The sequence below is a fragment of the Semicossyphus pulcher genome, unplaced genomic scaffold (assembly GCF_022749685.1).
Source record: "Semicossyphus pulcher isolate SPU_LCO1_2020_fin unplaced genomic scaffold, fSemPul1.0.p SCAF_24, whole genome shotgun sequence".
Classification (NCBI taxonomy): domain Eukaryota; kingdom Metazoa; phylum Chordata; class Actinopteri; order Labriformes; family Labridae; genus Semicossyphus; species Semicossyphus pulcher.
In genome coordinates, this window is record NW_027211698.1 from 4888227 (window position 1) to 4904440 (window position 16214).

The 16214-nt window shown below is 45.1% G+C and overlaps 1 protein-coding gene across 1 annotated transcript in view; it reads left to right on the forward strand.

Annotated features, from left to right (window-relative positions):
• Positions 1 to 16214, forward strand: part of atp11a (ATPase phospholipid transporting 11A) — a 49559-nt gene that overhangs the window by 17234 nt on the left and 16111 nt on the right. The window contains exons 2-12 of the mRNA XM_069675023.1: positions 10138 to 10260; positions 11125 to 11214; positions 11496 to 11576; positions 11671 to 11778; positions 13400 to 13528; positions 13738 to 13841; positions 13945 to 13992; positions 14078 to 14142; positions 15232 to 15313; positions 15727 to 15877; positions 15950 to 16147. Of these exons, the coding sequence (XP_069531124.1) occupies positions 10138 to 10260; positions 11125 to 11214; positions 11496 to 11576; positions 11671 to 11778; positions 13400 to 13528; positions 13738 to 13841; positions 13945 to 13992; positions 14078 to 14142; positions 15232 to 15313; positions 15727 to 15877; positions 15950 to 16147 (1179 nt within the window). The remainder of the gene's footprint in view (positions 1 to 10137; positions 10261 to 11124; positions 11215 to 11495; positions 11577 to 11670; positions 11779 to 13399; positions 13529 to 13737; positions 13842 to 13944; positions 13993 to 14077; positions 14143 to 15231; positions 15314 to 15726; positions 15878 to 15949; positions 16148 to 16214) is intronic.

Sequence of the window (16214 nt, forward strand, 5' to 3'; positions counted from 1 at the left end):
TTCTCGCCTCCATTCTCGCCCCATTTTTTCTCCCGCTTTCAATGTTTTAACAACAGTGATTCAGCAGGAAATGACAGGCTTGTGGGAGAGGTGTGAGTCAATGTGTTAAAGATAAAGGAACCCCTGTGAAAACACATAATGATGCATTTGTTTGTCTATAAAACTGCTTCCATTCTGTTGAAGAAATTGTGTCATCGCTCAGATAAAAGAGGCTCTTTAAAGATGAATAATACCTTTTATATAACGCCTTCAGAAACAATGTGACACAGCATTCAAGCACCCACACACTCCGCTGCAGAGTGGTCTGCTGACCCACATAGGTAATAGAAGCAGGTGAACGTCTATTTCAGCTATTTTGGAGACGTATCATCCACAGAGAATCAGAGTGCTGCTGTTAACACTCTTCCTAAAGGTCAGACCAAAGTTTTGCAGCAAGACGAGTTGGAACTTGCGGATTCTTTTCTGAAACCTGCACGTTTACACCAAAACGTCCAGACAGGACTGTCTGCTTCTGTCTGTGTCGGGGAAAGTAGCCCACAGCATAGATGGAAAGAGGCTGAGCTTTATCATACCTGCAGAGCAGAGAGGCAGCCTACTGCAGGCAGGATGAAGCGTGCACTTCAGCTGGATTCAAACTAAATCTATCACTTTTCTGCAGGGTTGTGCAGAGGTGTGAGCATGTTAATTTGTGCTTTACAAATTAACTGCTGTGAAACAATTAGAAAATGATGTTTTTTATCTATCTCGCTCCTGCACTGTTGCTCCTGTTCTTCTGACCTAGGAAGAAGGCAAACTTGCAGAAACGAATCACATTCAGACACGGCTGTTCCTCAGGCACATAGGGAGATGATCCTCTCTTTCCTTTGTCCAAAACTCTGCTGTTTGGAGCAGCTGACCCTGCCAGATGATCGCTACGAGCTAACTGGTGGTTGAAATTGTAAAACGGCCTCTGGCAACTTGATGCAGTTGCAGTCGAGCTGAGAAGAGCCAGTTCACACGGCTTTCACTTCTCCATTCTTAGATGGATTTGTTTCATCGCTAATCTTTAGCCTGGACTGGGATTAAAGCTTCAAATCAACAGAATAAAGCCACGTTGATTTTTAATCATATTAAATCTTAAGTCGAGATCCAGTGATTACTCTCTTTTGGATGATCGTACAGAAAGTCCTGCTCATTGTGTCTGCGTTTAAATCTTTATAGAAAATTCTTCCTGTTTGTGCATCAGAGTTTGATTTCTGTCCTTGCTACTGAAATGTTCTAAATAACTGATTTATTATTTGGTTGTTTCGTCAGAATTATTTCTGCTGCTAAACAAAGTTTGGCAGGTCAATCTTGAGTCTTGTGATCTCAATGAGATACCATTTTGTTCTTGATTATTTCCCATAACAATATTTTAGTCTTGTCTGAATCTTAAAGTTGTAATCTCGAAGATCTCAGTTTGTTTCTCTTCGTCCACCGTTGGCTCCGGTTGTAACTCTTGATTTTCCTGGCTGACGGTCGCTTTCCTTTTCAGACTGTTTGCTTCATCTGAGCGTCGAGTTTGTTTCTTTTTCTTTGGATTTTCACTTCTTGTTGAAGTTGTATCTGTAGTCATCCATCTTTTCTTTGTTTGTTCAGCCATAGTAGATTACTGTTTACTCGCAACATTTGCAGAGAGCGGAAAAGCAGCCGCTTAGCTCCGCCTACCCTCTCTGGCAGACCAACCACTGCTGGCTGATGGGAAACGCGTCGCTAACCGGGGCCCGCTTGTGATTTTCCATGAAAGTCGCCACAGACACCCAGTCTGTTATAGGCTTTCATCAGTGGGCCATAGGCTCAATCACCATTGTGTTACCTCATTCGGTTTTGACTTTAAGTATTAAAATTAGGTGAGTTTCAGAGAAGGTAAATACCTACTCAAAAGGCCTTGCACTCAGGTAGCATGAGAGTGCTGACTTTACAGGGAGTGGAGGAGCTAACGGCACAATCAGAAGCGAAACGAGAGCAAAAATGCACTCAGCTGCAAAGCATTATGGGTGTTTTTGAGCTAGAATCATTAGTGCAAGATCCTTAGTGAATCTGACCTTATAGGGGGCAGATAGCGGTGGCAAGGGGTGCACAACATGTCATATTTGTACCTGCCAGCCTGGAGCTTTGCTTTTATGCTGAGAGGTTATGTTACCCTCTTTCTCATTTGTTTGGACAAATAATCAAGACAAAGGTTCTGCGTTTATCATTTGTTGGCTGTGGGTAACAGGAAGCAGCTTTTGGGTGACATTGCATTTTTTAAATTAAAAAGAAGTTGGAGAGATTGACATCAAAAGTTGAAAGTGGATGATGAGGATTTTATCATTATCTTATTGCGTCTGGGCTTTGGGCCCGGCTGAGCTGAACGCTGCGCCGACAGATGGGAAGCACAGCTGGTGTATAATCTGTGACTCAGGTAGCACACACACACATAGACTGTCTCACTCTGTTATCAGAACGTCTATCAGGATATCACATAGAAAGATTACACGGCGCAGGCAGACGGGATGACATCAAATCTTTAATCCCGTGCATCATTTGTGTCGTGGTTTTGTGTCTCTGCAGCGTGCGCGTACGAACTGCTGCAGATCATCACGTTGTATCCTCCCAGCTGAGATCTGCACCTGCACATAAAACAAGATGCTGCACGTTTGCTGCTATTTTCGACCTGCTCCTGTGCCTTTTTTTAAACTTTGAGTGCATCGGGAGCAGCTGAGAAGAAAGCGGTGACTTTGGAAATCTGCTACAGAGAACAAACAAGTGTAGTGGTAAACAGGCCCAAACACACTGTACGCCTGTGTTTAATGCCCGGTGATTTACAAAAGGACAGGATTTGTCTTATCTCTGTGTGCACATGCACTCTGATTTATGACGCAGATTTAGGTGTGTGTGTGTGTGGCTGTCAGCGGTATCTTTGAAAGCAGGTTGTCGTCACAGTTGTTTTCAGCCTGTTGCAGCGGGAGATAAAATACTTTAGGATTGGTCATCAGTGGAACAACAGCTCTGCCTTTTTAAAGCTGCAGACAAACAATAGTCCTGTGCATGCGTGCGTGTGTGTGTGTGTGTGGGGCAGTGATTCCTCTTTTCCTGTTGCAGTGTCCTGTAAATGTTATCTTCACTTGCCAGGCAATAACTGTGGTATTACTGCAGAGACTGAATACAACTAAAGTTAAAAGGGGACTTCCTGTATTTGTATTGATTTATTTTAAACCAGAAAGAGGCGTTTCATCGCTCTCTTCAGAGCAACCAGACTCCATTGAGAAAAACAGTGATTTAACCTCACAGAACATAGAAGTGCCCAATCTACTGCTGCCTCCGTCTGCTAGTTATTTTGTGTTATTGTTAGATATTTTAGGATTTAAATTGTTAGTTTGAATCCAGCACAATATTTCAGTAACTAACAGATCGAGCCGTAGAAGAACAGAAACTCCTCCGTTAGGAAATTTAAAAACACTGTTTTTGTAAATGGATTCTGGTGTCTTTGAAGAGAGCGATGTAACGGCTATTTCTGTAGTCTTACTCGTTCACTTAAAGGCCTATCTCTGCAGGCGTTTGTTGCTTTGACAACATATCTGTTTTCCGTGGTCAAATTAAGTCGATTTTAAATTATAAAAGTCTAAAAGAAATTTTCAAGGTGCTTTCCAATATCTGCAGCATATCACACCCTGGACTCAAACCTTTTAACGGGGGGAAAGACTCAGGAAGAGCAACAGAATAGGAATGCAAATGGTGTCATGATTTGTGAATAAGGTTTTCAGAAGGACCAATATTAAAATCCCATTTTGGGGGCGCTGGTGTAGCTCATCGGTTAAAGCACGTACCATGTGTATAGAGGCCTAAGCCCTGACGCAGCGTTCAACTCTTCTGCTGCATGTTATCCCCACTCTCTCCTCCCTCATTTCCACAAATAAAAAAACGACGACGCTCTTTGAAAACTCCACACTCTGCAGGATGCAAGCTTGATGCATCCATCACCTCCCGCCTGGATTACTGCAGTGGAGTCCTGTCCGGGGCAGGCTCCAGTATGTCCACCTGCACCAAGCCCTTCCAGCACATCACCCCCACACCCTGTCAAGTCCCACATCACTTATAAAATCCTCCACCTGCAAGTCTCTCCATTCCCTCGCCCCCTCCTCCATCCCTACCCCCCATCCCAGAGTCTGCGGTCCTCTCTCCATCCCTCACTCTCAAACCGAGCCTTCAGTGTTGCGGTCCCCATCTTCAAACCCATCTGTTCACCACGGCCTGTGGACTATAAGTCACCACCTCCCCTGTTTTCAGTGCTAGTCTTACTTACCTCTGTCTGCCTTATTTGTTGGCTGTTCGTTATTAACTCTGTAAAGCAGCCCTGGGTCCCATGAAAGGCGCTATATAAGTCTAAGTTGGAGCTTTGTTCGTTTGGTAGTCTCTCTGATGCATGATCGATTAATTAAATGCACTCAAAGCAGTGCAGCTGCATGTAAACATACTTTGTAGAGCAGAAATGTACAGAATGAACCAGCTGAGACTCATCTGGAATGTGTGTCCTCGCTCAGGATTCAAGGAATTTTAAGGATTTATTATGTTAGGCTTAAAAATGCCACAAGCACATTTCTCCTCCAATCGCCATGGTAACAAACATACTGTATATACTGTAGTTGTTTGAGTTACACTCGCACTTTTGCAGTTTAAATATGGTTGTTGACCTTTTAGGTTTAGATTAGTTGTTGCAAAAGGATGTGTTTATAGTGGTTAAACTGCATGCTCTATTATAATGTGTTAGCGGTGTGTCTAAGTTGTGTCAGTCTGTAGGTCAGGTCTGAGTCATGTGCTGCTGTAATGGATGGATTTCAATGCATGCATCTAAGCAGAATCTAATTGAAACGGAAGATATTAGATATCTGCTGATCACACTCCTCCATCAATTGTTCTCCCCTTGTATTTTCTCCTCCCTGAATCTTTCTCTCCCTCGTTGGTCCAGGAAGTGTGTGTGTCCTCATGTGAGTCCAGCTCTTCCTGTTTACTGCTCCTCTGTTCCTGATCAGAGCGCGGCTTCAGTTTGTGGCTCTTCAATGACGTTCAGGTTAAATTGATGAGTGTAGTTTGAGATCAGTGGTTGATGTGCGTCAGTGGGTGCTATTTCCATTTATTTTTTAAGACGTTTTAAACACAGAGAAGCTGCGATGTAGAACATGAACACAAGAGAAGCACAGGTATGTCAGTAACAATCGGAGCCTATCAGTGACAATAAAGCGCTTTGAGCTGCCGTCTTTAATCGGTTGTGGCCACATGTTCTCCCCGTGCATGCGTGGGTTCCCTCCGGGTGCTCCGGCTTCCTCCCACAGTCCAAAGACATGCTCGTTAGCTTCATTAGTGACTCTAAATTGCCCGTAGGTGTGTATGTGAGTGTGAAAGGTTGTCTGTAACCCCGCCTCTCGTCCAGTGACAGCTGGGATAGGCTCCAGCCTCACCTCCAAGACAATTTGACTTGGTTATACTTCTTTTTCTTGCATCCTGAAAGTCCAAACTCGACATTAGATACTCTTGTTGATACCCCATGCATCGCCAGCATTCAGTGCATTTACACCCAGCTGTTACACGGTCAGTTAATGCATCTTAAAATAGCATCCGAGGTGTTTGTTTCACTTCTTTAAAACACATGTGACTGCTCTCTGCACCTGCATGTTTCATTATCCTTCCCTTAAATGCCTCCAAACTTGATAAAATAACATCACAGAAGAAAATATATCCTGTGACTACAGAGCGAGCATGGTGTTATTGTTCCTGCCTTCAGACATGTTTCATGCTGCAGGGATGCATCTGCCTCCGTGTGTGTTTGTGTTTATGAAGCTCCCTGTGCTTTCCCCTAACTTGTCTCTAAAGGAAAGTGGATGTGTGTGCAGATGGAGGCAGACAGAAACAAAGCATCACTCTCTCCATCCTTCTCTGCAGACCACAAATGTTTCCCCTCCGACTATAAATACACGCCTGAAACCTGCCGCATCCTGTAACGTGAAACGCCCCTAAAAGTGATTATCCAGGTCCAGAATAGCTCCAACGTCTCCGCTTACATCCAGCTAACGGGCCGAGCTAACACAGGGCAGTTTTTTTTTATAAGCTCGGCTTTTATTTTGTGATGATGCCGTTTCATTCGATTAAAACGCAGACAGGCTTTCATGTAAAAAGCTGGAATCCGGATGAAAGCTAAACAGAATCGATAGTGGAGAGATCGCCGGCTTAGAGGCCCTCCAGGTTGCGGTGAGAGATGGAGAGGAAGAGGTGAGAAAACCAATAAAGATACATTACGGACAAAATGCAGGAGAAGAGAGAGAGGCCTTCTGTGTATCCGACCAGAACTCATGTAATAATCTAACTTTTGCTGTCGCCATCTTTTATTTTTGGAGGCAGAAGTGACCAAACCTGGAGGGTGGAGCTGGAGAGGAGGGAGGCGCATCTTTACCTCCACTTATTTTACAAAAATAAAGCCTAAACTTCCCCGGAGCGGGCGCTGCCATCTTGCTCATCTGTATCCAGAGCGTGTGCAGTAGAGATCGGCTGGTGGACGTCCCGCCCCTTCCTCTACCCGACACACACCTTTACCTCGTGTCCTTGCCGTGTTGGAGCCCTCAGGTGGGCTGAGTCTGCAGCAGAGCAGCTTCTTGTGTCGGTCTGAAGCAGATATTCACGCTTATGGAAAGTTTAATGACTGCAGTGTTAGTGTTAGTTAAGTCTCCTCTCGCTGTTCTTCCTCTATTCTGCTACTCGGGAACAGAACGCTGCAGGAGTCTGTGAGTTGTACCAATACAAAAGCTGGCATCAACCTCCGGTAATGCATTAATGCACCAATCCGATACATTAACCAGTTAGCTCAAAAAGTCCACTGGTATCAGGCAAATTATCTTGTGACGTTAACAAACAACAATAGCGTGGTGCTAGCAAAGAGTCGAGTGTCGAGTTTGATAAACAGACTGAATGAGTAATAGATACAATAAAGACCTAACCACTGTAACATCTTCGCTGTTTACTAACCCTGTCTCCGGCACGTTTGTGACGTCTGGCGGTGACGCAGCAGAAAAGACACTGACAGGAGGATACTTCACTGGCAATGGGAAAAGAGACAATCTGCATTTATTAGCGGGTCTTCCCAGGTCTGAAAAACTGGCGCCAACGCGCTTATTTCACTGGTAAAGGGGTACTAGACTCAAGTCTAGATTGGTGTTGGGAAGGAAGTTGATTCAAGCTTGCATAAAAGCCTGTCTGCGTTTTATCCAATGAAACCGCATCATCACAAAATAAAGCTTATAAAATAAAACTGCCTCGTGTTAGCTCGCGCTGTTATCACTTTTAGCGGCATTTCATATTAAAGGTAGTTGGAAGGGAAACATTTGAATGAAAATATAGCGTCTGAACATCTCTGCTAAGTAGTCAAAGCTATACATTATTCACAAAGCTAGTTGATTTACTGGCCACTACGTGCTTGCCTGCCGCTCGCTCGCTCTACTCTGGGGAGGGAGAGCAAAAGGAACCAGGATATTAGACTATAGTAGCTGTCATCACTGCAGCCAGCAGAACAACAACCCTGACTCCCTGCACGTGCCGCCAAAAATAAATCAATGTATGACAAACACTGCGCGAGCTAACAAGACGCAGATAGCTGCTAATTAGTGCTAACGTATCAATAAAAACTGGGATGGCCTGATGGGACAATAAAGCACACAGCAAGAAATGCTCCAGCAGCACCAACACGGTCCAGAGGTTACGTTCAGTGACTGAATTAGCTGAATGTGTTTGTTGTGTCAGTGTCAGTTTAGACATGCAACCATTGTTATCGATTTGTCTTCACATTTTATGGCGACATCCCTGATTTGTTCTGCAATTTAAGTGGAATCAAGTGGAAAGAAAAAGCAGCTCCGTCTGACGACCAATCAGCAGCATCTTCATAATGTACAGTTTGATTATATAACCGTGCACACCCGCAGAACTGCTCTCCTTCTTGTGTAAATGCTGTTGCAGGAAACTTGGCTCTACTTTCAAAATAACGCTCTAAACGTAATTATAGCACACAAACCAGTGTTGTTGTGTGCTCCTGTGTGTGTAAGGCTCGTCTCCACACGCAAACAGGAAGTGTGTAAGAAACGTGTGAGATGAAGCAGACGGAGCAGACAGGTGGGAGAGGAGAGGAGGAGGAGGAGCAGTTACAGTAACCGTGTGTGGGAGGCAGAGCTGGCACAAACACTGAGCGTCTGCAGGGCGCCGATCAGCTGCTTCTTTTGTACATTTCAGTCTCATAAAGCATCAACTGGCCTCTAAATGTTCCTTCTCTTCTCTTGTGGCTATAAATAGCTCTCCATGTTAAAGGGTGTAACCCAAGAGCAGTGAGTTAACAGGTTACTGTGTGAGAGAGTGCAGAAAGTGGGCCACGCCGCCTCCTGACACTCAATCTCACAGATTACTGTCACCTCCTGTTAGCCCGCCGCAACGTGCAGACAGACGACTAAGTCCAGGTTTACTCGCCGTGATTGACAGCCGCCATCGGACGAGTATTGAGCATGTTTAAGTGAGAGAGGGTTTAGGTGTGTTTGGAGCTGAGCTGTCTCGTCCAGGCCTGCCCCTCATTCTCACTGCCTTCAGGTGCTTAAAGATGGGGATGACCTGCACGGACATGAAAGCCCTCTGGACACGCTTCAGTCTGTTGTCTAATGAACTCTTTTTACTTACACTGTTTGCATGCACGTTTTAAATATGTGCATTCACGCCAGCATTGCGTGGTTCAAAGGAAAATGGCAAAGGCGGCTTGACGGTGGAGCTTCGTTACGGCGCTGTTGTGGAATTGCATTAGCCTTTGTGTGAATATTTATGATGTCATGAGGTCAGGACCCTCTGAATGTGCAGAGGGTTATCTCAGAGGGTCCAGTCTTCTCTAATATGCAAATCGGCAAGTGCGTTCACTGTTTATGTCTGGATATATTTACAAAACTATAACAATTGTGTCCTTTTTAAACCTTGAAAATGAGTTTTCAGTCTCTGGCTGTCACAAAACATTTGAAAAAGTGTGGGGACCTTTTCTGAATACGACCAAAACCTTCAACCTCTATTTTATTGTATCCTATTTCTTTGCCTTTATTTGTAAGACATGGAATCTGAAAGGGGCCTGCACGGTGGTTTGAATCCCGGTTCAGACGTAGTGGGCCTTTCTGTGTGGAGTTTGCATGTTCTCCCCGTGCATGCGTGGGTTCCCTCCGGGTACTCCGGCTTCCTCCCTCAGTCCAAAGACATGCTCGCTAGGTTCATTGGTGACTCTAAAATTACCTGTGAGCACGAAAGGCTGTCTGCCTATATGTATCAACCCTGTGATTGACAGGCAATCAGTCCAGGTGTAACCCCGCCTCTCGCCCAATAACAGCTGGGAGAGGCTCCAGCCCCCCGTGACCCTTAGCAGGATAAGCGGTGTAGAAGAGGATATGTTATCTTTCTTTTGCTTGCTCTTTCCTCCCTAAATATAAAACCCCGCCTCCAGCAGCTTCATGAAAATTGAGTACTTTTACCCATAATCCCTCTTAACTTCCAGAGTAACTGGCACAAGGTGAAAGAAATCCGAACAGAGCGATTAGCCTCGTCAATAAAGTCAGAAAACCCAGAAATCCCACAGCATTTAAACCTCCCACATTTTATAACAAAAAACAGATGACGAAAGAGTAAAACCCTCAAATTCTTATCAGTCTGAAAGTGTGTGTGTGTGTGTGTGTATGATGCATTCCAGTCTGAGTCACATGCAGGTCTGTGTATCCGTGGTAACAAAAGCTCTCATTCATTGAGGAGAAGTTAGTCATTCATTCTGTGTAAACGTCTGCGGATCTGTTTCTGTGTGACACACAGTGTTCTGTAATTACTGTGTGGGAGTGTATTGAGTGTGTGTGTGTGTGTGTGTGTGTGTGTGTGTGTGTGTGTGTGTGTGTGTGTGTGTGTGTGTGTGTGCAAACCTATTTGTGGCTTTAAGTTATAAAAAGATGACACATTATGTTTGATTCTTCATGTTTTATTCTGAACATCCAAAACTGCACATCCCTTAAATCATAATGTAGACATTACCTGCACATACAAACGTGTGTATTCTCCTGCACACACTCAGGCTTGTGTGTTTTCCCCCCGCAGTGTGTTGGTGAGGAGAACTGGGTGGACAGCCGCACGATTTACATCGGACACAAGGAGCCTCCTCCAGGAACAGAGGCCTTCATACAGCAGAGATATCCTGACAACAGAATAGTCTCCTCTAAGGTCAGCAAACACACAGACATCACAACACACTTTATGAAGCTTTTAGCAACTTTTACTTAGTATAAACATAGCCTGCCTTCAGGCCTTCAGGGCGAGCCCACCTGAGTACATGTGGCTCTCACACTATATAAGGCAGTACACTCCGGTGTGCTATCCTACACCCTCTTCAGCGAGCGGTGTTTTGCCCACTGCTTTCGCCGGTCAGGGTCAGTGTGGTTGGTTTAATGGTCTTGTCACAACAGGGCGTTCATGCATTGAGGCTGCACCCACTGTACCCATGGAGTCCAGTAGAGGGCAAAGCCTGTGTGAGATAGAACAAAGGTTATGATATTATAACCTGTGTTCTATAAGCACAGTTGGAGCCCTCTATTAAGGGGCCCTGTCGCTCCTGCACCGCTCACTAAAGCGCCAGCGCTAGCTTGGTTAGCAAGGTGCCTCTCTAATTCATGGTAACTGTGATATAATTGGGATGCTAATTTAACTTGCAAAAAAAAAATGTACTTACTAAAAAAAAGAAACAGCCGGGACGCTGATTTAGCTCAGCAGTTAAGGCGTGCAGCCCATGTGCTAAGGCTCAGTCCTTGACGCAGCGGCCCTGGGTACAACTCTGACTCTCGGCCCTTTGCTGCAGGATCATCCCGACTCTCTCTTCCCATGTTTCCGACTCTATCCACTGTCGTATCTAATGAAGGCAAGAGGCCTAAAAGTGTCTTTTAGTGCAACCATGGTAGCAAGTTGTCAATCACAGGCAGCCCCTCTGTGACTCTAAATGGGAGCATCACTGACTAAATGAACATCATGCTGTGTTGAAGAGGACTCGAGATTGAGACCATAAACTAACCCTGACCTGTCTCACGTTTTCAGTACACGTTTTGGAACTTCATCCCAAAGAACATGTTCGAGCAGTTCAGGAGAATCGCCAACTTCTACTTTCTCATCATATTTCTGATCCAGGTAAAAGGTGTTTCTTTTTATCCTCTGCTTCTGTTTCTGCAAAGCATCTTTCAAAGACTTCAGCTAACCCTCACCGGCCTCCTCTTATGAACACTCGAAGGAGAGATTGAGAATGCACTTATTAACCTATGTGATCACTGTTTACCTTTGCCTATGACTCACAACTTATACGATGTAGGTGTGCTCGCTACAAGTGAACTTTACTTTTTATTACCTTTCAATAAAGAGTTACTTAGACTCATCTGTCATGTAACTCTGTCTGTCTGTGTGTGTCACTGCAGTTGATCATCGACACTCCTACGAGTCCAATCACAAGCGGACTTCCACTCTTCTTTGTCATCACAGTCACCGCCATCAAACAGGTGACACCCAAAGTTTTTCACAAGGTCTTTAATTTCATTTTGCGTCCTAACATCACATTTACATCCCTCCTTTGTCTCTGTTTCTCTCCGTCAGGGTTATGAGGACTGGCTGAGACACAAAGCAGACAACTCCGTGAACCAGTGTCCCGTCCACGTGGTGCAGCACGGGAAAGTGGTCCGCAAACAAAGCCGCAAGCTCCGGGTGCGTGTGTGTGCATGTGTGCGGGCAGATAAATCACTCTCACCCCGTATAACATGAACAGAGCTTTGCTGCATTTGTTTTATTGGCCCGTGCTGAGGGATTTTCCTGATGCTAAGCCGCGTGTGCGTGTGTGCGTGTGTGTGTGTCGGCCTACATTTCAGAGCAATTTATCTTTTAAAATCTGTCATATTAATGTTTGTTATGTAAGATTTCAGAGAGCGACATTGCAGCTTAAATAACAGATAGAGAGGGTCTGTTTGGAGTCCTGCGAGAGAACGAATGTGAGCGACTGTTGGCTGCACTTCAGAGGTTTACAGGTGGTGCAGCAGAAGGTTAGCTTGTTAGGCTAACTGCATTAGCTGCAGCTGTATTAGCAATACTAACAGGATAAGAGGCATGTGTCTCTGGAGACGCTGCAGTTAGTTTGTTTTTCATGCAGACTGGACGATGCGGCAAAGAACATGCACTAAAGTGGTCTGCCTTTAGAGTTAAAATAATTCTGGTAAATAACTTAATTAGTAAAAAGTTTCACATTACAAATCAGTGTTTCTTCTGCACAGTGCATTAGGAAGAGCTACAAGCAGAGCTGCTGCTAACGTTAGCGCCGGTTGTTTTTAGGTCAGGATCTCAGACTGTAAAATGAATGCACGTAGCCTCTGTGACGTCACCCATTGGTTTCTGGGCTGCGTGAATGAAGCTGAAATATGGCCGCCAACATGTTCTGATCCAATTTGGATGAGAGGATGGAGCTGGAGAGGAGTACAGTCTGTGTCTGATCCATTAGCTTGTGAATGAGCTACTTTAACTCCGACAGAGGAGATTCTGTTTCTGACGGTGACTGACTGCAGGTGTTAATTCATCGGACTAAAGAAGTAGCGAGTGAGATAGCGGCGGTGTAATCTCTCCGGGGAAAACAAACAACACAATAACACGAGCATTTAACTCGCTGAAAAGCTGGAGCTCAGACTTCTTGCACGGTCTTGCAAGACTGATTATTTGCTCAAACTTTGAAGGAGAAAATCCCCTAAAGGCCGCAACAACACAAACAGGTGAAGCTCAGTTCAGTGTGTGTCTGTGTTGACGTCTAGCAAACAGCCAGCAGGGTCCACCTGTCAATCAAGTGACCCCGCCCTATGAGTAAAGGCTTAATATAATTAAAACAGGTGTGTTATAAAGAAATTCACCCCCTGTACAGTTATCTTTAACAGAACCGTTAAGCTTCATTTCTCCACACCTGAGGTTGGCGCTGATGTTTTCTGCCCCTCGGTTCGCTCAGACATCCTCTTTCCTCGCCGAGAGCTAGAACAACACTTTGTGGTGGGAGATGGGCCCAATAAGTGCCTGTTTATCCATTTCGACTAAAAAATGTCCAAAGTTTATTGTTATTGTTGACATAAATCCTCTCTTTAGATCCTTTTATCGCCACGCTCTCACAGAGCCTGTGGACTCAGGAGATGTGGAACGTTAAAGATCAGCTCTCATCTCGCTGTGTGAACCTGGATTCCTCCACCTTCCTTAATGTATCCGACCTTTTATCCCTGCAGAGAAAAGAGACTGACAATCTTAAACAGTGTGTCTTTAAATTAAAACATTGTTCCTCATCTGTATCCGTCTGTCTCAGGTTGGAGATGTCGTCTCGGTCAAAGAGGACGAGACGTTCCCCTGCGACCTCATCCTCCTCTCCACCTCTCGAGACGATGGGACCTGCTTCGTCACCACAGCCAGTCTGGACGGAGAGAGCAGCCACAAGGTGAGGACAGTGTGGGTGGTAGGAATCAGCGCATAACTACTGTGAGCCTTCAATGCTCCTAAATGTAACAATATATTGTCTCTCTATTTCGTCTATATCCTCCTTTCCTCCATCTACTTTTTCGACTCATTTCCCTCCCTCCTTCCTCTTCTTCTCTTCTTATTAACCCCTCCATCCCCTCCTTCCTCTCCATGTTTCTCCCCTCCTAGACATACTATGCAGTCCAAGACACCAAAGCCTACAACACAGAGAAGGAGGTGGACTCCATCCACGCCACCATTGAATGTGAACAACCACAGCCGGACCTGTACAAGTCAGTACACACACACACACACAGTTTCTCACCTGAATATCTCAAGTAAACGTGTGAATCAAGTCTTCTCTCTCTCACCTCCTGTTTCTTCTCTCCTGCACAGATTCGTTGGCAGAATCAACGTCTACATGGACAACGAGCCCGTGGCCAGGTATCTCTTTCTCTTCATGTTCAGAATGCTGCCTTCAAAATAAGAGCGTGCAGAAGCCTAAACATGAGCCGTCGTGTGTTTGCAGGCCGTTAGGATCGGAGAACCTGCTGCTCCGAGGAGCCACACTGAAGAACACTGAGTACATCTACGGTAAGAAGAACAAACTGGGTTTTTAGGGATTTTAAGTTCTGCTCGTCATTTGTCTGATCAGTGCACGTCCTTTAAAAGTTCTTTCTTTGCCTGAAACAGGCTCAAATTGTTATTTTAACAACATTACAGAAGTTATCCCGACAGACAGACCTTATTTTTCAAGGTGATCTTTTTCTAACCTGAAACACAGGTCGATCAGTTCCATTCTCCTTTAGTTTTTCAGCCCGTATTTCTATTTCCTCGTCGCTCCCCCACGTCTGTCCTCTACTCATCTTGCTGCCTGGTGTCTCTGCAAGTGTCAGCATCCGTTAACAACCCACAATGCACCTGTTTTGGTTTGCTTCCTGTATTAGGTCTTAATTTAAAGGGCCAGTTTGGCAATTTTCAACCTCAGTCCTATCATGCTATTATGGGGAGCTAATGCCATTATGGTCATTTTCCCTCTGTGCCTTTGAAGGACGCTATCCGCTTCTCCAATTCAATCCATCTGGCGGAGGCCAGGGAGCTCGCTAAACTACACTTCCTCAATCTAGGGCGCCCGCCTCCGATGTCATGTCTCGTTCAAAATCTTCAGGTTTGAAATGTAGACTGCAGACCTGAAGATGTTTTAGATGATCCACCGGTATATTCTTGTTGTGTTTCAGATTCTCTCCCGCTCTGAGCCGTCGCCTGCAGAGAAACCGTATTTCACTCCAGAGTCTCTCGCTGGGCCGTTCCTTTGAGAGGGAGGAGCGCAATGCACGCTGGGTGTTATAGGAATGTAGAATGGGCGAAACCACGACTGTAGCCTCTGTATATGGGATGCACGATTTAACCGCTGAGCAAAACCGGCGCCCAAAACCAAGGATTTAACCTTAACAAAAAGGTCTATCTCTGTAGGGATCCTTTCTGTAATACTGTCACTCTTAGAATAACAATCTGAACCTGTCAGTGGAAACAACAAGAACTTTTAGTGGACGCACTTTGAATGCTTTGCAGACAATCTACAGGATGATTTCCAAAACTTTAAAAATAAAATGTAAAAAACAATTTGACTTTGCCAGACATAACTGGTCAAGTATTAACCTTCTCCTCCTCTCCTCCTTTTAGCGGTGGCCATCTACACTGGGATGGAAACAAAGATGGCTCTCAACTACCAGTCCAAGTCTCAGAAGCGCTCTGCAGTGGAGAAGTACGCTCTCTCTTTCATTTTCATTCTAAACTGTGGAGGAGAAAGTGTCAGCGTTCAGTTTCTCAGGCTTAGATAAGAAGATAAATATTTCTAACACGTCTCTTTAGTCACTGACTCAGCGCCTGAGAGTCTCTCTGCTCTGTCTGAATCTCTGTCTCCCTCCTGGCGTTGACTCGGTCTTGTATCCAGATGGCTCTTAGATGTGACTGACTGGCAAGTGTTAATGTATTCCACCTACAGTCACAGTGTGCCTGATTAACTCGTTGGAATTGTCTTCCTTTTGCATAATTAAACTTGGCTTCTTTCAGCTGTACCCTTCATAGGAGCATTTCATCTGACAAGTTGTGATCTGCTTTTTATTCGCCTCATATCTATCTATTTCTAATAGATGTATGAATCGTTTCCCCCTGCAGGTCGATGAATGCCTACCTGGTGGTCTACCTGTGCATCCTCATCGGCAAATCCATCATCAACACCATCCTGAAGTACGCCTGGCAGGCCGACCCCAACAGAGACGAGCCGTGGTACAACGACAGGACGGATTCAGAGCGACAGAGACACGTCGTGAGTCTCTTACTCCCTCAGTCTGTAATAAAACGTCTTCACCTGCCTTTAACTCCTCCTCCTCTTCCTCAGGTGATCAGGGCGTTCACTGACTTCCTGGCCTTCATGGTGCTCTTTAACTACATCATCCCCGTGTCCATGTACGTCACCGTGGAGATGCAGAAGTTCCTGGGCTCATATTTCATCATGTGGGACGACGAGATGTTCGACGAGGAGCTGGGGGAGCGAGCCGTGGTCAACACGTCGGACCTGAATGAGGAGCTGGGACAGGTAGCGGAGAACGGAGACCTTAAGATAACTCAAGTAACAATCATTATGTTGTGGTGAGACTTACCCT